Raw genomic sequence first — 24,905 nt, forward strand, 5'->3', positions numbered from 1 at the left:
TCTCACTGTGATGCTCTATTTTCAGCCCTGTTCTCTCTGATGAACACAGATGGGGAAAAAAACTTTAGCTAAAGGCTGGAATACTCTACACAAGTTTTGCCCAGATTTTTGTACTAATTTACAGTCTAGACGAGTCTACACGATTTGGCTGAAGAATTGGCTAGCTAGTCAGACACAAGCATTAAGTGTGTTATTTCCTAACCCTAACCCTATATTGTTGGGGAAGTTCATTTGAAAGTTGCTCCTAGTTTTAAGTCATGCTCACTTGTAAAATAGTAGTTAGTTACACTGCTAGTTAGTAACAAAAACCTAACTACATTGAATCTGACCACCGTATTTTATATTAGCATCAACAACAACCGTGATGAACAGCCTCCTGTTCATGAAAACATCTCATTCTTTATTATTGTAGCTCCCTTGTCTTGAAACCTACAACAGCTACTGCAGTAACCAGGTAGCAGCCAAAGCATTGCTGGACCATAAGAAACAGGACCATCGGGTGCATGACTTCCTCCAGCGCTGCCTGGAATCACCCTTCAGCCGCAAACTGGACCTCTGGAACTTCCTGGACATCCCACGCAGTCGACTGGTCAAATACCCGCTGCTGCTCCGAGAGATCCTCAAACACACGCCCAATGACCATCCCGACCGGCAGCACCTGGATGAAGCTGTGAGTCACTTCAGACTCCTTCACTGCTCTTACACGGCAACTTTTTAAATTAAATTAAATTTAATCAATTTACTCCTGAATAATTCTGCTAGTTTACATTAAATCTGCATAGTGTGTATTGAACTAAACAAATGTGCTAACATGGACAATTTTATGTTGCTAATATGTCATCAAAAATACCTAACACCAAAATTAGAGATGCCAATTTTTTCCAGAACGTTTTTACAAATATTGGACAGATAAACCTAAAACAATATGAATCAAATGCGTTGGCTTAGCAAATAGTTTTCCTTCAGTTCTTTTCATGCCTAATTATGCCCATTACAGTATTGCACTTTCACTGTTCATATGATTGCTCTATCATATTTGATCATAATTTATTAGCACAGTGAATATTTAGAGGGCTCAACCAGTCAAGGGCAGTGAGTGATTTTCTCTGTGTTTTGTTGTTAGGTTAACAGTGAGGACAAAGATAGCAGTAGGTTTATTAGGCTGCTGTCACTTTAAGAGCTGCACGGATCCAACATACTGTTACACGCACGTTTTCTTTTCAACTGTTTATGTTCACTTAAAGGTAGGGTAGGTAGGATTTGGTTAAAAAACTTTTCTTCCAAATTTGTTTAAACTTTCTTTATATATCAATACATAATTAAAATGTAAGTACTCTGAAAAAGAAAGTATGAAAATTGAGTGCCTGTAGACCTCTCACGACTGTTTTAAAGACAGCTCATTATTTCCATTCACTCCACCTTCTCCCTTCTGGGCTCTTTCCAAAGCCACGCCCCCAAAACACATGAACGCGCCACGCCGACCGCGATCAGCTCAGCTGGAAGATGCATTATTTACCTGAGGCGAGCGGAGAAGAAGTGCATGTAGTGACATCATGTCAGAATCACATGTAATAAAAAATCTAACTTTATCATTATGAATATAAACAAATAAGATGTCTTTTAGTACTCACTCTCAAGCTAGAATAACGATACTGGTAAAGTTTAAAATACACACACAACACAGTGTCTACGACACACACAGATACAAGATGTAAACATTGGTAGAGTATATAAAAACAAACCAAGGGCCGAAATAAACGTGCAGGTAAAGTTCCCGGTGAACATGGTAGAAGAGTTTAGACAGTGGGTAGTAGCTAAAGCTAACTTAGGTCTAAAAAAAGTTCCTGGATGCGGTGTACTAGCTTTTACACATGCATTTTGTTATCCAAAGTTACATTTTGCGAAATTCAACACGACAGCGATCAACTTGAGCTAAGCATATTGAGTATTTATCATCTCTACTAATGGCTCGCTAAGTGTATAACATTGTAACTTTATGCTAAGTAATGTTATGTTAGCTATATTAGGCAGCTACGTGTGCTAGTGAGACCAAAAAAATGTATAATCAAAATGAAAGATTACCTGTCCAGCAGAAATACAGCCTCTTGAACTCAAACGGGTGCGTAGCCCAAAACAAGCCCAATCGTGTTTCTCTGGTAAAAATCGCATTTGGGGGGTAAAATATGTGTCTTCTTGGTAGGGCTGCCTGCTAAAATTCGCAAATCCCAGGGCAAAACATCACATAATTGGGGTCGCTTCAACCCGCGGACATGAAAAACAGCCGCGGCAACAGTGTAGAAGTAGCCCGACTTGGCAACACTGGGGCGGTAGCCATGGTAGCGAGAGAGAGTGACAGTCGCCCAAACCAGTCACTTGATTCGGCCCGAACGAAAATAATGAGCGGTGTTTATTGCAGATTAAAAAGTCACTCGATTTTTATTCTCTCTTTTTCAGAGTACTTAAATTTTAATTATGTATTGACATATAAAGACAGTTTAAACAAATTTGGACAAAAGTGTTTTAGATCAGACTTACCTACCCCACCTTTAAGATGTAACCAACTATGTTTCACAAGGATACTTGCCTACACGTGCATATTGACATAATTTTGTGTGAATTTGTCCGTTCAAGCACAAGACATGAAAGAGAACTCGATTTAATAGGCTATTTGCGCACTGTCTGAGAAGCAGCTTTCAGGGCATGTGTCAAATGTTTGCTAGGGGTGTGTGAATCGTCATTGGTCTCACTATTCAATTCGATTATGATTATCATGTCTTTGATTCGATATCACAATGCATCACAATATTACTGCACACGGTTACATTTTCGTCAATGAATACAAGCAGTCAGATATATGAACCCCCTTTTTATTTTATCTGCTCCAAGAAAATACACTTCCTGAATGTAGCAAACAAAACTTAAGTCTGAACACAGCAGACGACAGGACCATTTAGAACTAAAAAACTATAAATGCTAAAAGCGCATGAAACTGTCAAGTAGTGTACTTAAGTTACAATAACACTGACACGCACTCGCACGCACATGCTCACTTAAATACACGCTTATGTTAATTGTTAAAATAGTGGGTGCATTTTTTTATTACTTGCTTTTGTGTTTTCCCTCCCTCCACAGTTTTGTATGCGACGAATGACGTCAGAGAAACGTCACTAGGCTATAATGGCGATGATCGATTATGGTCTATTACAGTATTGATGTAGAATCGTCCACGTCCATATCACAATGCATCGTAGAAATTATTCATTTCAACACTCCTAATTCCCCTAACCCCTAATTTACCCCTAAATTCATCTTGATAATGTCAGATAACTTTGATAGAAAGAAATGTAATGGATTACAATCAACCAATCAGCTGTTAAATTTAAGTACACCATTAGATAATAGCAATTTAGGTCAACCAGTGACCAAGCAATGCTTCATTTTGTTCAGTCTGTGGTGTAAAAGGTTGCATTAGCAATAAAAGAAAAAACACTTAAGCAAAACATGGTCAGGTCAAAGTGTCACTTGTTTCTTTGTCACAAGCACTGTACTGTACATGCTGTGTGGTATTGGTTGTTTGTATCGGAGCATTTTAATGAGTATGAGTACTAGTACACGATGCATCCCTAACCAAAATTATTTTTTATTTTTTATTCATTTTTTGTTCACAGCTGTGAGATGCAAAAACCTAATGATGTCTCACATCTGTGGCCTAATGGTCTCTTTTCTGGGCTGCTCTTTGGCTTTCATAGATTAACATGATCCAGAGCATTGTGGCTGATATTAACACGCAGACGGGCGAGTCGGAGTGCCGTTACTACAAGGAACGCTTACTGTATCTGGAAAGTGGCCAGAAAGATCTTTTGATCGACAGCTCGCGGATCCTCAGCTGCCACGGAGAACTCAAGAACAACAGAGGAGCCGTAAGAACTTCGGTCCTTTTTTTTCTGTCATTTGTCATTCAGGTGTTAGTGGAAAAAACGTTTTCTTTACATTCTTAAAGAGCCAGATATTTCCAGGATAGTGGCATCAATTCTGAAAAGTATTGAAAACGTCTGTTTGGTTTAACATGTTCAGAAGCAAGTCAACTAGGTAGTTTAAAAAAAATGATGAGGATGTTTATTGCAGTGTAGCAGTGACAAAATCAGGAATCACCGTGGTTTTGTTGGACTCTTCATAAACTCAAACCTTTTATCCTATTATGTTTACTAGCCCTTATGTAAATGCAGTTGTAACTACAGTAACTACTGTGGTCTGTATGTTAATTAAGTTCAGACGCCTCATCATTTCCCACAACCGTTGCCATTCTACAATTGATGATCATTTGTTTAGGATGCGATCCACTCAAATGGTGCAGAAACAGTGAAACTGTTGACTTTGTTCTTCTTTATGATAATTAAGCCATTTTGATGAAAGAGCATGTTCATCTACCTATCTTGGAGTGAAATCTGGGTCAAGGCATTCTGTCATTTATTACAATATTCATGAGCAACTGTGCTTTGTTTTCTGAGTAGGTGTGAAATATTCTATGTCTGAATTTTTTTGACTTAATCTATTTCAAACCCTCTCCTAAATGGCGAGTAGTAAGAACATAACTTCAAAATAACTGATTTCTTGTTGCATCGCTGCATCAATAAGAAGAACATTACAGTAATATGAATGAAGTTCAAGTGCCAGACCTAAGGGAACACTCATCACCATAATGGTGAGTTCAAACAAAAACATTTTAGGAAAATCAACATCAATTTATGAAGTCAGCTTATGTGATGTTCTCTTAAATATTTCAGTTGTATTGACAATTGAACATTTAAGATGACTTTGGGAAATTGAGTGAATACAAACAGAGGAAGATAACAGCTGAAGAGCAGGACATAAGTCCATTTAAGAACTGCCCCACCTCAAAATCTTTTTTTTTGCTTGACAAAATGGCACTCAAACCAATCAATTAATCTTAAATTGGGTTTTCTAAGTAAAAGAGGAATAGTATATGAATTGTACATATTACTTTTTACAATTAAGTTAAGACATTAAGTACAGTTAACTAAAAAGTGTTAGTTAGAACAACTGTTGGATTTTACAATTTACTGCAGTTTCCAACTGAAATGAACACCAACAGTAAAACACCAACAAACTTTTATTCCTTTTAACACAAATCATGATTACAAGGCAAGATTATGGATTAATAAACACTTACTTTTGCGTGGTTCCTTGCTCAATACTATGTTAAGACCTCAAAACACCTTTACCATAGGGCATGATTTGTAAACTAATACATTTTGATGTTTGCATCACATAAGCAGATCCATATGTGTGGCTTTTCTGACATAGTAAACTTGCTTGGCAGCTCACCTGATACAGCACTGCAGTCGGATACGAGTCCCGTGAAACACGAGTCACGATAAAAGAGAACAAAGACTTGAAGAAACAGCTGAAATGGCATGGTAGTAGTTTATATAAGATAGCTTGTGTCACTTTGATTGATTGCGACCTTTGACCTACCACGCCCCTTTGCCCTGGACCACCCACATCGTTCCCCTCCCCCACGTTTGACCTTGACCACCCACGTCGCTGTCACCTTTGACCTTGTGTATCCTCCGGGGAGTGATATGACCTTTGAGGTCTCATATTTGAAATAGCGATGTCAGGGTATGACCTCTAGGCCACCAATGTGAAGAATGATTGTTTTGAACTTTGCCACGACTATTTGAAGGGTGATTTCGGGGGGGCATCTGCCGGACACGTGAGGGGTTGGTGCATTCCATAGACGGGGGATTTTTTCACAGAGGAACCGAAAATTGTCATTATGGTACATCACAATATGTACACACACACACACACACACACACACACACACACACACACACACACACACACACACACACACACATACTCACACACACACACACACACACACACACACACAGAGAAATTGTAAAATGTGCAATTGGTTTTATAAAATAATGTATTTCTATTTAAATGTAATGAATATAAACAAAATATATATAATATCACAATATATAATAACAATTATCATACTAAAATGTACTGAAACTGACCAGATAAAATATTACAGTTTATTATAGCTTATGTTATATATTTATAACTTTCATTTTCAGGGAGCAGGGAAAAGTAGGGGTTTTACAATCATGTATATACATTGGATGTTTTACAAAAGAAAAATACCCTTTAAAGAAATATAAAATCACTCTCTCTGGTCTCTCTCTGTCTCTTCAAGAATGTCACTTGCACTCGGTCGGGGTGTGAAATTTGACACAATCACAGCAGTGGCAGGGCAGGAATCAGGGGGACACAATCTATGTAATGCCTTAACTTATTTTCCCCAGAGAAAATGTTTTAGAGACAAAATAAAATCTTTAAAAGTTTTTAATACATTTATTAAGTCTCCATCTTCCTATAATAGTGGTGTATCCAACATCTGACGGCCTATGATTTTAAAATCCAGCATAAAGGATAATTTTACTAAACAGAGAATGTTCCATTACTTTATAATGTTTTAGAGCTTATTTCTACAAATATCATTTTTAAATTGTATGATTTAAAAAAAAGCAATAGTTGTTTTCTGGTAGTGTTTGGCATCGACTCAAACAATGTAGGTGAAGATATATATATTACACACTATAATGTAAATACATTGAATGACTAATTTACAAAAGGAAATGCACGGACCCACTTTATATTAGGTGGCCTTAACTACTATGTACTAACATTTTAATTAATAATTTGATACAATGCACTTATTGTGTACATACATGTTTTTACATTGTACTTACATTTAAAAAAATACCTGCTTGTAATTACATCTGTAATTAATTTCTGTAGTTACATTTGTAATTACACAGTTGACACTTCCCTCACACCTAACCCTACCCTTAAATTTACCCATACCACCACACCTGTCCCTAACCCTACCCGTATCCCACCTCAATATCAGAAAATGCACTATATAAAATCTCTCTCACTGTCTCTCTTTCTCACGCATCTAGGGGTGTAAAACCCTGCTGAAATGTGAGACAGTCAGCATTGGGGCAGCAAACGTGGACATGTTGGGTTTCCATGTTTTATGAAGACTTTCCATAGACATAATGATTTCCGTATTGTAATCTATCCCAATGCACCTAAACACGGCCCCTCACAGAAAACTTATTGATTTATTTATTGAAAATGTAAAAATGCAAAAAAAGAATTTATATAATTTATAAGCTGATTTGCACATGGGTTTAATTTTGTGATGTATTACTACCATTATGGCCACATTTAGTCCCAACAACGTTAGGGGATACCTGAACCACACACACTCACACACACACACACACAAATTGGTTCTATAAAATGACCTTTTCTCTATTTTAAATGAATTGATTAAAAATAAAATATAATACACAATGACTATTAACAAATATCTTAATAAAATATTTTTTTCATACTTTATAATCATAATCATAACCACTTTTAGTTATAGTTTTAGCTAAATATAATAATAAATATATAAATAATAATAAATAAATATGAAAATACCTTAAATTTTTTCAGAGAGATGAAGAAGTACTATTTCTTTATGAAATGATAAAAAGCAAATATTTTAACCTGTATCAAACTAAACAACAAGCACAAAGTTAGCAAACATCTTTCCAGAGGCAATGTTGTTCGTACTCATTTTATTTCAAACCCTAATCTTAAAAGTTTAAATTAGATCTAAATTAAATATTTAAAGTTTTAATAAAATCGTATCTTCTTATTCTTCCCAGAAGACTGATGTATAAAGATAGCATCTGATGCCCAATGGATTTTGCTTAAATCCATCATAAACCATCATTTTTTTTTACTAAACAGAACCCAGTACATAATGTTAAATATTCTTTCTACAAAGATTCAAGCAGGTCTTGATTAATAACCCTTAACCATGTATGAAGCCCATGCAATGAAACATGTTAACAAACTTTGTCACAAATAAACAAAATTTGTTTCAAAAAATTTCATTTGTTTTTAAAGATTATTAGTAAAAGAAGTTTAGACGTATCTTTAAGAAAATGTCCTCAGCAATCATTAGTGATAGCTTCAGGGTAGGGTGATGGGGTGATTTGAAGACCAGCTGGTCCTCTGTGGCCAATGATTCTGCTGTGTCATTGACCACAGAGTAAAGTCTTGAGTGAATATTTAATTTTACTCGTTTTATGTCTAAGCATGATCTTACTTTAAATATTAACTGGTCATATTTTACACTACTATAATATTTGACATTTTGTGGAAGCCATGATCTAGGATTGCATGTACAAGTTGTATATGATTTTACTTTTCTTGTGTCTCCCAAACTGGCCTTTATCATTGCGGAAACATACCCTTTACCGAAAATATACTATCGGTTATCTACTCAAAAATACGGTGAATTTTACAAATGTAACCTTATGTTGATGAGGCAGTTTGTCTGGTGACCAGAACAGACTTTGGAGAGAGCTGATGATTTGGAGAGCGCCCCAATGATTCTGCAGGGTGTTAAAGACCCTACAATGTTGTTGTTTGTTTTTGTCAACCTGGTGAATTTACACATGCAAGGTCTTCGGAAGTCGTGACTTCCAGGGTCAGTGGGTCTCTTGAGAATATTTGTTTGACCTTAAAACCAAAGATTTAGCTGTTGGTTTAATATTTTCAAAGTTTCAGGCTTCAGTGTTACAATCATGCAGTACAAGGATTCAGATGAAACCAAACAGAGTATGTTTCAACATGAGTTATACAATATTTGTACTCTAGTATCACACTTGCTATTTTTAATAGTCTTTACTAGTGCCTAATGCATTAGAATCCAGATAATATCAAGCTAAGTTGATTCAGTTGTTTATTACCACTGTCTTTATTATCTTTGGCACAAATAAATAGATGTTGATTAAAGCTTACATCATTGCCCATTTCCCTACAGATAAAATCCAAACATGTTCTTTATAGGAATTATGTGTGCACAAAAACTCTCTGTAAATTCAAGAGGCCTCGAGTAAGAAAACAGTGACATTGTTTAAGAAAAGATGTCATAGCGCATAAAGAAAATCCAATTTATTGTGATAGTTATTTTTTCCCCTTCCATAGTCTTAGTCATATTATCAATATCACTGATCGCATTTTATTTGTCGGACTGTATATGGTTTTAGGTGAAGATTCCGATCTTGTTGTTGTCAGTGCAAGTTCATGCAAATCATCACTTGTGTGATGAATTTACTTTAAGCATATTTTTAATTGTATGGCTAAACTTTTTTTGTTTTCTTTTGACAAACCTACATTTCAAACGATTTCACAACCACGGGGAAAACATATTGTTTTGTAATACTCATTAAACCTAATCTTGGTGGATTTTTCTCATCTAGAACACAAAACTTGTACTGTTTTACACATTTTGACTATTTAACTATTTTTGTAGGTATCGTGTCATTTTAGAGGATTTACTAAAAGATTAAATGCACCAAAATCACAATGTTTGTAAATTATGTTTTTACTACTCCGCTAGATTGATCATATTAAGTCAGATTTCAAATGACGATTTTTTCCAAGCATAATCTTTATGCAACAATTATCCGTGCACAATTTAATACAAATGTGTACAGTGGGTAAGAAAAGAGACATTTAGCTATAATTAAAACATAACACAGAAATCATCTCCTGTAAAAGTTTGCAAAGTTGATTTTTTCCCCAGCCAGTAGATGACAGTTTTACATTTTGCTTCTTTGTACAGTCTTTAGATGAAGACTACTCTTTGAGCACGGTCAAACAAAATACAACTTGAGAAAATTAAACTATGATGTTCTTTCAGAAGTGGTCACAAGCCAAGACACATTTCTGTTACATTTACAACTTTTGCGCTTAAAACACACCCGTCTATTACAGTTAGTTACAACATTTTACATTTGAGAATGATGTGGTGGTACCAATTTTATTATAATATGCGAACTTCAATAAAAAGTAACCTTGATAAGTAGTCATTCTAAGTAAAAAGTTAGATGATTCAGGCTGTTTTATTTTCCCCACGCTCCAATACTATCTTTTAGCCATCTGCCTTTTAGGTTTGATCCATGAAACGGGAACAAAAACAACATTACAATGTGTCGACATGGTTGTCTCAATAATTATTCGATAACCGGTAGAATTGTTTAACATCTCTTAATTTTTTACAATTTTCAACTTAAATATTACTGTAGTTTTTAGTCATTTACAAAGGTGTCACGCATGATATCTTACATATAATTATGATATTGTTACATGTTCTGGGTTGTTGGTACCTGTAGGCGGTAAAACTTAGCAGTAAATGATAGGCGTGATTAAGTTGTTACTCAAGCGGTCTTCTGTGACGTCTTTTAATAAAACATTTCAGCGTCATCAAGGCAAACTCATTAACGGTATGCAGTGAAATAAATATAAACATGCAAAACTTTATGGTAATGAATAGGCAATAATGAATATCTTGACTTTATCAACATTTAGGGGTGCTGTACTCGTCCTCATGCGCTTATTTTTTGCTTAAAAAGTTTAATTGATTTTGTTCCATTTTTTCTGAAACAGTGTTTTACCACTTTATTTTTTTAAACATCACCATTCTTCTTTGTGTGTAATTGTAATTATGTTGTTACGTCTCATGTTGGCATAGAGGTAGAACTGACGCACATAATATCCGTGTCAACACTCTTTTATTTTAGACTCTGGGGAGTAACTGAGGAGGAATAAACCAAGGACACACGGGGTAGCGGTAACTATAAGTGGTTCGCTTTATTTATACAGACAGATAACTTTATACCATGGAAAACATAATCCAACCCATATTTACAACTATATACAAACAGAAAGAAATAAAAAGAAAACAAGATATAGTGAATTAAACCAGACCACAGAGAGAAGGAAAACGAGCGGTGCTAAATAAACAAAACAACAAAACCAAAGCCCGTTACTAACAAATCCCCGCCCTCTACACTAACTGAAAACAAAACAGCAACAAAAGAAATCTTCAGCGTTCAACACGCCATAACTAAACTTCACTAACTAAAACAAAAACATACAAAGAGTTGCACCCGCTCCTTACCTAATGTGTTTAACAGAGAACTCTACGTGTATGTAAAGTGTAAGTCACGTGACATACTTCCCTTTTCTCTACTCTCCGGGCCGGCAAAGTATCGAGCAGGTATGACGTTCTCTGAAAGAAACACAACGAGCAAAGCGAACCACCACTAAGACAGCGACACAAATGGCACAGCCAACAAACACACTTCAAGCTCCGCCCCCCCTCTTCCGTTCCACCAGGTGTCCTTTATTGTGAAGCTCAGTTGATGATTGGTCAATTTCCAGGTCCATCACAACGATTGATCTCGAGAAGCAACCAATCACAGCACCTACAACTGAGCGACAGGGAAGAAGGGGAAAACAAAGACAACAAAACATAGCAAAGGGGAGAAACACAGCAACCAATAACAAAAGGGGGAGGGAAAACAACCAAATCATGTAACACCCCCACCCTTATAATCAAACATTATAGAAATTATAATGTTTGTACACAATTTCCACTCACAGGAGTTATACCCTCGAAAGGGCATCCGCGACCACATTATCCACTCCCTTCTTATGCCGAATCTCGATATTATAATCTTGTACCACTAGAGCCCATCGCATTAACCTTTGGTTTTGGTTGTACATGCGACCCAGGAATGTGAGAGGATTGTGATCGGTATACACCACCACAGGATACGAAGTTGACCCGACATAAACTTCAAAATGTTGCAATGACAACAATAAAGCCAACGCCTCCTTTTCAATGGTAGAGTAGTTAGACTGATGTCTGTTAAACTTCCTAGAAAAAAAACAAATTGGGTGGTCGATACCCTCCTCGTCTTCCTGCAGCAGCACAGCCCCTGCTCCAACTGCGCTCGCGTCAACCTCTAACTTAAACGGCACAGAAAAATTAGGAGCGGACAGCACCGGAGAGCTACACAGCAAATGCTTGATGACTTCAAAAGCACTCTGGCCCTCAGCTGACCAAATGAACTCCTTTGCAGGGCTAAGCAAGTCGGTCAAGGGTTTCGCAACAGAAGAGAAATTCTTGCAGAAACTTCTGTAATACCCTGCCATGCCTAAGAACCTCCTCAACTCGCGACGGGTAGTGGGGGCAGGGAATTCTTTGATGGCATCAACCTTTGCCTCCACCGGGCGAACTTGTCCTTTGCCTACCTGCTTACCCAAATAAGTCACTGTGGCTTTACAGAACTCGCATTTAGCCAAATTCAATGTTAATGACGCATCGGCAAGTCGTTGAAACACCGTCGTCAGTACTGACACATGCTCAGGCCAGGTAGAAGTATAGACCACTAAATCGTCTAAATATGCACTACAGTTAGGTACGTTTGCCATCACTTTATTTACTAATCTTTGAAAAGTAGCAGGTGCATTTCTGAGGCCAAAGGCCATAACGTTATATTGCAGGAATGAGTCTGGGGTTACAAAAGCAGAGATGTCTGATGCCCGGGGTGTAAGTGGCACCTGCCAGTAACCCTTGAGCATGTCCAACTTGCTCACAAATTTAGCAGCACCAACATTGTCGATGCAGTCCTCCATCCTTGGCAGAGGGAAGCAATCTGGCACTGTTACAGAATTAACCCGACGATAATCGGTACAAAATCGGACAGTTCCATCCGCTTTTGGAACTAAAATGCATGGAGAGCTCCATGGACTAACACTGGGTTTTGCAAGACCCTCCTGCAACAAATACTCAACCTCTCTCCTCATTGCAACCCGCTTTGCAGAGTTTGCCCGATAAGGGTGCTGCTTGATAGGAGCAGCTTTGTGAACATCAATGTCATGGCAAAGTAAGTCAGTTTGCTTGGGTACATCTCCAAAGATCTGAGGACAACACTGAATCAGGTTAGCGATGTCTGCACGCTGATCCTCTGGCAAATGACACAACAACGTTGAAGGGTCAGCTAAAATCTCAGAATTAGACAGTGGTGTAAAAGGCAACGGGTCAACACGTAATCTCACCTCATCAGCATCAAGCTCAGCATCCTCAAGGGATGATGGTACTAACTCACAATTCACAGCAACAGATGAAACCACGGGCCCTGTGTTTTCCCCTGAACAATGAGATGCTTCTTCCCTGGAATGATAAGCTTTGAGCATATTAATATGACACACACGTTTTTGTCTCTTACGGTCAGGTGTATTAATGATGTAATCAGTGTCACTTCTCTTTCCCACCACCTCATAAGGACCAGCGAAACGTGCAGACAATGCAGAACCTAGAATTGGTAATAAAACAAGTACCTTGTCACCCACTGAGAACGATCGTGACACTGCTGCTTTATCAAAGTGTTGTTTCATGCTAAACTGAGCTTTAGAAAGGGCTTCTTTAGCACAAGCACAAGCTTCCTGTACCCGTTCACGGAAACGAGCCACATAATCAAGAATATTCCTTGTAGGACTTACACTGTCATCCAGACCAAGCATTTGTTCCTTAAGAACTTTCAGTGGCCCACGGACACTATGTCCAAAGACTAACTCAGTTGGGCTAAAGCGCAACGATTCCTGAGTGGTTTCACGAACTGCAAAGAGAACAAACGGCACACCCTCGTCCCACTCGTTCCCCGTATCTGAACAATACTTCTTCAACATAGATTTAAGTGTCTGGTGAAATCTCTCGAGCACCCCTTGACTTTCAGGATGGTATGGACTGGATGTACGGTGACGGATACCTAACGAGCACAAAGTTTGTGAAAACAGCTTGGACATAAAATTTGTGCCCTGGTCTGTTTGTACGATCTTAGGTAAACCAAAAGTAGAAAAAAACTTAACCAATGCCTTAATGATTGCTTTAGAAGTAATTGTTCGCAATGGCACTGCTTCCGGGTATCGCGTTGCTACACACATCATCGTAAGCAAGAACTGATGACCGGTCTTAGTTTTGGGCAATGGTCCGACACAATCCACCACCACATGCTCAAAAGGTTCTCCGAGCACCGGAATTGGAACTAATGGCGCAGGAGGAATAACTTGATTTGGTTTCCCCATGACTTGACATGTAGGACACGTACGGCAATAAGTCGCAACATCCCTTTTCAACCTGGGCCAAAAAAAATGACGCAACACCCGATTGTAAGTCTTGGTCACCCCTAAATGTCCTGACATAATATGGTCATGGGCGAGTGAGAGCACCTGTACACGATACTCTGAAGGCACGACTACCTGACAAACAGTGGAACACTCTGCATCCTCGACCACCCTAGGCTGCCACTTCCGCAGTAGTAAACCATCTTCCATAAAATATGATGCATCTCCAGGGGACTCAGACACAGCATCAAAACACTTTGTCAAAGTTTCATCATCACGTTGGGCTTTACTTAACTTTTCACGACCTACAGGTAGCAGAGATGTCAGTGTACCACTAACCTTTTCATTTACGGTTTCACGATGCACGTGTTCCACTGCAACATCACCATCTGTGCACATGAACGTGTCATCCAACGTAAACTCGGTCCCCATCTTCTTTATCTGGGCCCGAGTTAACACACAAGCGGGAAAAACATCAGGATACTGAAGAGTTAACTCCTCAGTACCAGAAGTAACCACCGGTTTATCCAGTACTTCTAATACTGGCAGCACTCTACCTCCGGCCAAATCATTGCCCAGAATGAACTCAACACCAGGCACTGGCAACCTAGGTCGCACACCCACATCCACGAAACCTGCAACCAACTCAGTCTGTAAATACACACGATGCAGCGGCACTTTCAATACCTCCATACTAATACCTTGCACAAGGATACTAGAACCCACACTGGACTGCTCCGAAAATGGCAACACATCACCACAAATGAACGAGCGCGCAGCTCCAGTGTCTCGCAACACCCGTACATCCACTTGATCATCTCCTTGGGCACTGAAAGACACAAAACCTTCTAACATAAACGGTTGGTAAACAGAGTCAACGGGAGCTGAAATGGTTTTTACCAAACCGACAGGCTGTGCACTGGGAGTTTGCTGTTTCTTTTTCAGCATTATACAATCGGCAATTACATGGCCTATTTTGTGACAGTAGAAACACTCACGTTTCTCTTTAGGTACTTCCACCCTTGTTTTAGGTGTAACATTACCAGTTTGCGGCTGAAAACCTACGGAAATGTTTCTATCACAACGCGCGGTATTAAACACATTTTTATGGGTTAATGCAAACTCGTCTGCAAGTACCGCAGCCGCAGACATTTCCGTAACCTTCCGTTCATTCAGATACAAAACAATGCGTTCAGGCAAGCACCTGTTAAAATCCTCGAGAAGCAGCAGCTGGCGTAAGGACGAGAGATCAACAACATTACTTGAAGCACACCACTTATCAAACAATGCTCCCTTCTCACGTGCGAATTCAACAAAAGTCTGGTTGCTAATTTTCCTATGATTACGAAACCTTTGTCTGTAAGCTTCCGGCACTAATTCATAAGCGTGCAAGATAGCTGCTTTCACAGTCTCATATTTTAGACTATCTTCCATAGACAAAGTAGAAAATACTTCCATAGCCTTACCCACAAGCCTACACTGCAACAGCAACGTCCACACTTCCTTTGGCCATTTTAACGACCCCGCAATTCTCTCAAATGCACCAAAATAACTATCCACTTCCATCTCTCTAAATAGCGGCACCAATGAAATATGTTTACTCACATCAAAAGCAGTGGTAGACAAGCCATGATCCGTCGAATTTTGGCCAGGTGACTCAGAAGCAGACCGGCCAGTGGACCTAGAAGACAGCTTCCCCTCCTCTAACTCCAACCGCCGTAGTTGTACCTCTTTCTCAGCCTGAATCTCAAGCCGCCGGATTTCAAGCCGCAGATCATATTCAGCGCGTCGGGCGTGTGCTTTGTCTTCCGCCTCCATACGGAGTCGGGCCAGTCGAATCTTTACTTGCGCGTTCTCTCTAGAACCCGGCGTAGGCGGGGAAAATGGCTCAAATGGAGGTAAACCTGTTTTAGCCTCCGCCTCACCAAGCCTAACCTCCTCAGCATCAGCCTCCGCGCGTTCACGAGTCGTCACCCCCTCACTGATATGATCTGCGTCTCTAACCGACTCAGGCAAACTCAAAACATTTAATTCTGAAAGACCGTCCAACACGACAGTTTTAATCGTTCTCTTCAATGATTGCCGACTAACTGAGATTTGGAAGTGTTCAGCTATTGCTAACAGATCATCCTTGCGACATTTCTCAAGAAGATCCAATGTCGGATTCTCAATAAACCCACGTACATTCAGTGACATAACGAAGCTTACAAACAAAAACCTAAGTACGCGACTTCACGTTACACAAAGCTCAATGCAGCGTACGATACTTACTAGCCAATTGATTCACTCCAACACACGTCCCCAGAGCAAAACAACAAGTTGTTAACTACCGGAAATTCCCGGATACTGAGATGTTATCCCGGACGAGCCCCCAATTTATGTTACGTCTCATGTTGGCATAGAGGTAGAACTGACGCACATAATATCCGTGTCAACACTCTTTTATTTTAGACTCTGGGGAGTAACTGAGGAGGAATAAACCAAGGACACACGGGGTAGCGGTAACTATAAGTGGTTCGCTTTATTTATACAGACAGATAACTTTATACCATGGAAAACATAATCCAACCCATATTTACAACTATATACAAACAGAAAGAAATAAAAAGAAAACAAGATATAGTGAATTAAACCAGACCACAGAGAGAAGGAAAACGAGCGGTGCTAAATAAACAAAACAACAAAACCAAAGCCCGTTACTAACAAATCCCCGCCCTCTACACTAACTGAAAACAAAACAGCAACAAAAGAAATCTTCAGCGTTCAACACGCCATAACTAAACTTCACTAACTAAAACAAAAACATACAAAGAGTTGCACCCGCTCCTTACCTAATGTGTTTAACAGAGAACTCTACGTGTATGTAAAGTGTAAGTCACGTGACATACTTCCCTTTTCTCTACTCTCCGGGCCGGCAAAGTATCGAGCAGGTACGACGTTCTCTGAAAGAAACACAACGAGCAAAGCGAACCACCACTAAGACAGCGACACAAATGGCACAGCCAACAAACACACTTCAAGCTCCGCCCCCCCTCTTCCGTTCCACCAGGTGTCCTTTATTGTGAAGCTCAGTTGATGATTGGTCAATTTCCAGGTCCATCACAACGATTGATCTCGAGAAGCAACCAATCACAGCACCTACAACTGAGCGACAGGGAAGAAGGGGAAAACAAAGACAACAAAACATAGCAAAGGGGAGAAACACAGCAACCAATAACAAAAGGGGGAGGGAAAACAACCAAATCATGTAACATATGTGCATGTTTGTTATCCCCTTTCCTCTAAATTCCAACATTTAGCTGTAATGTTAGCGACCAATTGATGTTCTACACATCTCTTGGTTCGTATACAGCATTTGTTTGATTTAATCAGATGATGCATTAAACCACCGTATTCATTTACATAGTATTTATACTACCTTAAATGTATGTTTGGGTGTATAGAATGGTCAGACACAATCATGACATCAAATTAAGTGATTCAGCATTTTATTTCAACAGTGTTTTTTAGAATATACGAACATTAATTTAAGTATTGAAGAAAATGATAGAATGGCATTACATACATAAAGTAAAACATTAATAATGACATTACAGATGATCTAGCCAGAAAAGAAAATCTCTGCAGACTATCATGTTTTTCTCTAGTATGTAGTTGACCAGCGTTTCAACCATTTCAATAATGTCAGTTTTCTCATTTTTTGACACCAGTTATACACATAGATCTGATACATATGTACACATACAGAGTACTTCGGTAACTCCTAACTCATCGCTACAATCGGACATCACATCCAGAACCTTTCTGAGGATTACACAGATAGGTTCTTTGCTCTTAAACAAGCTTGTCACATCAGGCAATGAATTTGTCAGGTCTCTTATGCCGTCCATTTCATTTTTGAGATTTGTTACACGTTTGGTACCCCCCGCACAATCATTATTTGAACCACATATATAGTCGATGATTTTACACATCAAGCCAACCATCTGACCGCTAAAGACAATCTTCCTTCAACTTCTGACGTTGCAGTGGCACAGAAATCTGTACTGATTTAATCGTCAAACCTAGGCTAGTAGAGCTAGATCCCTTCGGTTAGGAACCCAGATTGCTTGCGATAACTGAGCACTGTGTGTAGAGTTTATCAGGACTGCCATTTTGGGAGCCTCCCTTACCCCCCTGTTGTGAGGTGTATGGGGGTTGTCGTCAGGAAGTCATAAAAGCTAAGTAAAACTACACTCTTTTTAAAACTGCTAACATTTACCAATACTTAAAGTACTTTTTCTAAACTCTTAACGCTGCAACACACCTACATCATAGTTAAACTTCTGTCCCAAAACCATATTTTGTTAAATACAAAATCTACCTTTCAAAATATAGCTAATGTAATCAAAACAGAGCAAACCCAATTCAAAATTGAACCATTCTGTCTGTTACTCTAGAACTAATTTCTATCCAACATGAACATAGTGCACAATGACAAATACTAACAATTGATGGTATTATTATGAAACCTGCATTACTGTCAAGTTTCAGTTCAACCTGCAGACAATATGCATTCCATTGCTATATATATTGACTTGTTCACTTTTAGATAGTATGTTGCCAAGAATGTACTTATTTTTCCTTTTCTCCTCTACCTCTCCTTCCACCCATTGTCTTGATCCTAATACTCCTCTCCTCCATCTACTCCTCTCCCTCCACTGTACACTGTAAAACTTATATGATCAATAAGTTATGAAAGCATATGTTTTTACATTGCTTAAACTAATCAGAATAAGTTAAGCAATTTTCAACTTTTTATAAATTACACTAGGTTCAACAATTTTATTTTAAAGTACTTGAATATTTAAAGCAATAGAGTCCTATTTTACGGTAAGTTCAAGTAATGGAAATAACTTCAACAATGATTTTTAACACTATAGAGTTTTTTCAAGATAAAATATTTCAAAGATCTGCTACTTAAAAAAAGTTGTTTCAGTCTTTGTTTTATATATTTTCAAAACAATGAAAAAATGGTTTAGATTAGGTTCTCCAAAAATATTTGTGTATAAACTTGCAAAAAAATTATGTAAATTTTACACATATGGATATTAAGTAAATCTACTTAACTATATGAGGTCAAATTAACAAAGTGGACAAGTAAATATAACTTGGCCTGTTAAATTATATAGAGTAATTTTTACTTACAAATCTGATGTAATTACACAAAATCATTTACTCTTTAAATACATTTTACTTAGTGTTGGTAATTATGTTAAATTGAATTAAATGTTACTCTTATAATGTGACAAAATAATACTGTGACAATGTGCAGTTAATTCTCATTAAGAAGAAATAACAAGCACTTACAGAAACCTATAATGCTTATAATCACTTTAAAGGTTTAAGCAACTTGAGCAATGATAAACATCCACGTTCATTGACATATTAAACACATATTACAACTCTAAAATTAGCAGCTCTATGCATAGCTTAATCTCAGTATCAAAACATTTGATACATCCATCATGTTCAACTATGTTGTTTTAATACAGCATAAGAGATGCGTAAATGCATACGTAAAAGTTGCACACAATGAACCTTTTGGATGTCACAGGGTACAAGTTACAAACAGTATTACACCGCTTGCAACCCTAATTCTTTAGGAGGTAAATACGGATTTTTACGATTGCGTGAGCACAAATTTAAAAACAAGACTTGTCAAAACACTACACACAATTCACACATCCGTACACACAAGTAGCAGAACACCTCAGTTCTTTTGCAAAATGAAACCCTTCTTTCAAATTTTACAATAATTTAACAAAACCCAATTTTGACACCGAATGGCACACACAAGGTTCATATAATCTGATTCTGTTTGATTCATTTACACTCTGCTGTTCTCAATCTTAAACAACTGTACCATTTCTAATTTTCTAATGATATAATCTGGGTTTGATTTTCAGAGAGTTTTGTTAGAGTAAAGTATATGAATATATTGAAGAAATAGTACACATAAGACCAGTACTGCATATTGATGAAAATATTTATTTCTCTCCACATTGTAAAATCATTCAATTCATTCATGCATTTTAACTCTCTCAATGTCAACCCATGGGTACTCAGAACTCATGGTCAACCCGAATCGCATCTGATAAATTTGGTCCCCAGTCTTCTTTGTCCACATCCCACGTCTACCTCTTCCTACTCACTATACCCCTCTTATACTCACTCTTCCTCTTACTACAATGTTGCCTTCTATTTTGGTAACTAACCTGTTGCCCTTTTATAGTGCTTACCCCTGATTGTTGAGTTTACAATTAAGCACCTAAGTGTCTACATGCCTGATGTTTGATCAATTGGTTTATAGGGGGTGATATTTTGGAAAACAGTGCCTTGAAATGGCAAAGAAGTGAAATCAGGTTAGATTTCGGTGTCTAATGTTGAGTGTTTAGGGTTTTGCAAAACACTGTGTGTAGTGTTATGCAAAAACTGTGAGGCTGAGAATGTGATTATAGTTGTGCAGATCAGGGGTGAGGTTTTGCTCATTGAGTGTCAGTTTAAATAATTGTGCCGTGCATGTCATTTTAGTGTGTTAACAATTGAAAAAACTGTAATAATAATAAAATAATCATCTTAAATGATTCTAACACTATTTTAACAAGATAAAATATTTCAGAGATCTGCTACTTAAAATGCTTATCAGTTGTTTCAGTCTTTGTTTTATATATTTTTTAATACGTTTGAGCTGCTGCTGTTGTTTCAGAAGTAGAGGCTTTATACTATTTTTAAAGATTAGAGCATTAGGTCTTCATTTGTGACTTACTGTGTTTAACCATTTATAAATACGACCAGAAGAATCTTTGATTTTGGTATTGGGTAAGTTCCAATGAAAAAATGTAAGCAATTTTAGAATCCTGTTAACTGACTGTATATTGTGTCAAAACAACCTGGATTGTGTTGTATTGGTAACAACAGAACGATGTTGTGCTAATTATAATTAGAGTTTTGGAAAATGTGACTATAGAATGGATGAAATGGAAAAAAAAACATGCAATTGTGGATTCGAATTCATAACGTATTTAAAAAGTAGATGAATGGATTTTTATTTTTGTTCAGATTTTAAGGTCACGTATATACTAAAGATAATGATAAGATGTTCAGTTAAATACTTTTATTTTGATGTTGTCATATTAATTTGGCTTAAGTAATATTAAAACGCAATGTACATATGGTATGTAACACATCGATAATAATTTAAATGTTTTTCCAAATTATACAAACACTTTTAAACAATATTCTACAATCTGTATAAGCCATTATGTTGCCTGGTAACAGATTTTTAGAGGCGACTGAAATTGTATCCAATCACAGTTAAACAAATTCACAGTTGTTATGGTTGGTGCGGTGCAGCAGGTATGAATCAGAATCGGACTTCCAACAATAGACGGGTTTATTCAGCGAGGGGATAACATAGCAACCAAACACACAATACCAACCATAGTAAACATATCAATAAGAATAGACAAGGAGTACAGGGAAGTGAGTCCAATATAATGGGAGTGCAGGGAATCCGGGGAGTGCGGGAGAGAGGATGACGAAGTGAGTTCAGTTGTAGGACAGGGAGGATCATGGTAAACGTAGTCCAGGACATTTGTAGTTTGTAACAATTGTATATTACAATATAATTGTACAAATAGTGTTTTTACCAGAACGCATGTTCCTATTCAATACTTATTAAGGCATATCACAATGACTTAAAATTAATTAAACTCAACTCCACTTAAAAAGCATGTCAATTGCTGAAAAGACGGTGTGCAACATAGGCATGTCACTCCACAAGAGGACAAGACTCTTTGTACAACATTCGAAAGGGTAGTCCTCTGGAATTGGGAAGTCATTATCAGAGTCTGAGTCGCTGCTGCTTTGAAGCCAATATTTCGAATTTCGGCCTCCTCATAGCATTTACGCTGCTTAAGTCGGTTTTGTTCATGTAGCGTCTTGTTCCTGCAGGTTGATATGAGTACACAATCATCAGGCTTTGGTTCCTCACTGTCCTTTGTCACCTCGTACCTGGTGGTGTCACTCCATCCAATTCGTTGATGTAAAAGGTTTTACTAGCAAGCCCATTAATATCGCTCCAAACACGATTGTAGAAAAATGACCAGTCTTTAGCGGGGAAAACCACACAAGGTGTCTCCGAAAATTCCACAGCGTAGAGTTTGACCATCTGTGCTGCCTTGTCAAAAACAAATCCGCCAATATAAACACCCCCTAGCAGAAATTCCTGCTTCAAAAAAATCTTCATCTTCGTAAAGAAACTTGGTCAAATGGATCCTCTGTTTTTTCTGTCGTGTGTAAGGAAGGTTTTCTTCAGTTTCAACCGAACTTATTGTCAGTGTTACATCCATCACAGATGTTTCAGAAGTTTCAGGAGTAGCCATTGTAACACTAGAGTTGTAGACTGTTTCCTAACTTCTTTAAATACCAAATTGAGTGGGTAGGACCTGGAGCTTCGAGGTGGTTAGAGAGAATATGACACCTTAAATAGTCATAAAACACCAGCCTTAACACACTCAGTGCAATTAATCATGTCACAGCATCTAACCCCTGTTCTTTGAATGGTATTACACACTCAAAATAAAATGTTTTCCTCCCCCCCCAAAAACATTTAAGGTAGTATAAATACTATGTAAATGAATACGGTGGTTTAATGCATCATCTGATTAAATCAAACAAATGCTGTATACGAACCAAGAGATGTGTAGAACATCAATTGGTCGCTAACATTACAGCTAAATGTTGGAATTTAGAGGAAAGGGGATAACAAACATGCACATAATTACAATTACACACAAAGAAGAATGGTGATGTTTAAAAAAATAAAGTGGTAAAACACTGTTTCAGAAAAAATGGAACAAAATCAATTAAACTTTTTAAGCAAAAAATAAGCGCATGAGGACGAGTACAGCACCCCTAAATGTTGATAAAGTCAAGATATTCATTATTGCCTATTCATTACCATAAAGTTTTGCATGTTTATATTTATTTCACTGCATACCGTTAATGAGTTTGCCTTGATGACGCTGAAATGTTTTATTAAAAGACGTCACAGAAGACCGCTTGAGTAACAACTTAATCACGCCTATCATTTACTGCTAAGTTTTACCGCCTACAGGTACCAACAACCCAGAACATGTAACAATATCATAATTATATGTAAGATATCATGCGTGACACCTTTGTAAATGACTAAAAACTACAGTAATATTTAAGTTGAAAATTGTAAAAAATTAAGAGATGTTAAACAATTCTACCGGTTATCGAATAATTATTGAGACAACCATGTCGACACATTGTAATGTTGTTTTTGTTCCCGTTTCATGGATCAAACCTAAAAGGCAGATGGCTAAAAGATAGTATTGGAGCGTGGGGAAAATAAAACAGCCTGAATCATCTAACTTTTTACTTAGAATGACTACTTATCAAGGTTACTTTTTATTGAAGTTCGCATATTATAATAAAATTGGTACCACCACATCATTCTCAAATGTAAAATGTTGTAACTAACTGTAATAGACGGGTGTGTTTTAAGCGCAAAAGTTGTAAATGTAACAGAAATGTGTCTTGGCTTGTGACCACTTCTGAAAGAACATCATAGTTTAATTTTCTCATGTTGTATTTTGTTTGACCGTGCTCAAAGAGTAGTCTTCATCTAAAGACTGTACAAAGAAGCAAAATGTAAAACTGTCATCTACTGGCTGGGGAAAAAATCAACTTTGCAAACTTTTACAGGAGATGATTTCTGTGTTATGTTTTAATTATAGCTAAATGTCTCTTTTCTTACCCACTGTACACATTTGTATTAAATTGTGCACGGATAATTGTTGCATAAAGATTATGCTTGGAAAAAATCGTCATTTGAAATCTAACTTAATATGATCAATCTAGCGGAGTAGTAAAAACATAATTTACAAACATTGTGATTTTGGTGCATTTAATCTTTTAGTAAATCCTCTAAAATGACACGATACCTACAAAAATAGTTAAATAGTCAAAATGTGTAAAACAGTACAAGTTTTGTGTTCTAGATGAGAAAAATCCACCAAGATTAGGTTTAATGAGTATTACAAAACAATATGTTTTCCCCGTGGTTGTGAAATCGTTTGAAATGTAGGTTTGTCAAAAGAAAACAAAAAAAGTTTAGCCATACAATTAAAAATATGCTTAAAGTGAATTCATCACACAAGTGATGATTTGCATGAACTTGCACTGACAACAACAAGATCGGAATCTTCACCTAAAACCATATACAGTCCGACAAATAAAATGCGATCAGTGATATTGATAATATGACTAAGACTATGGAAGGGGAAAAAATAACTATCACAATAAATTGGATTTTCTTTATGCGCTATGACATCTTTTCTTAAACAATGTCACTGTTTTCTTACTCGAGGCCTCTTGAATTTACAGAGAGTTTTTGTGCACACATAATTCCTATAAAGAACATGTTTGGATTTTATCTGTAGGGAAATGGGCAATGATGTAAGCTTTAATCAACATCTATTTATTTGTGCCAAAGATAATAAAGACAGTGGTAATAAACAACTGAATCAACTTAGCTTGATATTATCTGGATTCTAATGCATTAGGCACTAGTAAAGACTATTAAAAATAGCAAGTGTGATACTAGAGTACAAATATTGTATAACTCATGTTGAAACATACTCTCATGTTTGGTTTCATCTGAATCCTTGTACTGCATGATTGTAACACTGAAGCCTGAAACTTTGAAAATATTAAACCAACAGCTAAATCTTTGGTTTTAAGGTCAAACA

General features: G+C 37.3%; 1 protein-coding gene across 3 annotated transcripts in view; it reads left to right on the forward strand.

Moving 5' to 3' along the window:
- arhgef3 (Rho guanine nucleotide exchange factor (GEF) 3) overlaps positions 1-24,905 on the forward strand; it is a 175,024-nt gene that overhangs the window by 144,882 nt on the left and 5,237 nt on the right. For all 3 annotated transcript variants that reach the window (XM_079808301.1, XM_079808302.1, XM_079808300.1), the window contains 2 exons: positions 413-670; positions 3,750-3,920. In XM_079808301.1, coding sequence (XP_079664427.1) covers positions 413-670; positions 3,750-3,920 — 429 coding nt within the window. The remainder of the gene's footprint in view (positions 1-412; positions 671-3,749; positions 3,921-24,905) is intronic.

This window comes from Gobio gobio (genome assembly GCF_949357685.1).
Source record: "Gobio gobio genome assembly, chromosome: 24".
NCBI lineage: Eukaryota > Metazoa > Chordata > Actinopteri > Cypriniformes > Gobionidae > Gobio > Gobio gobio.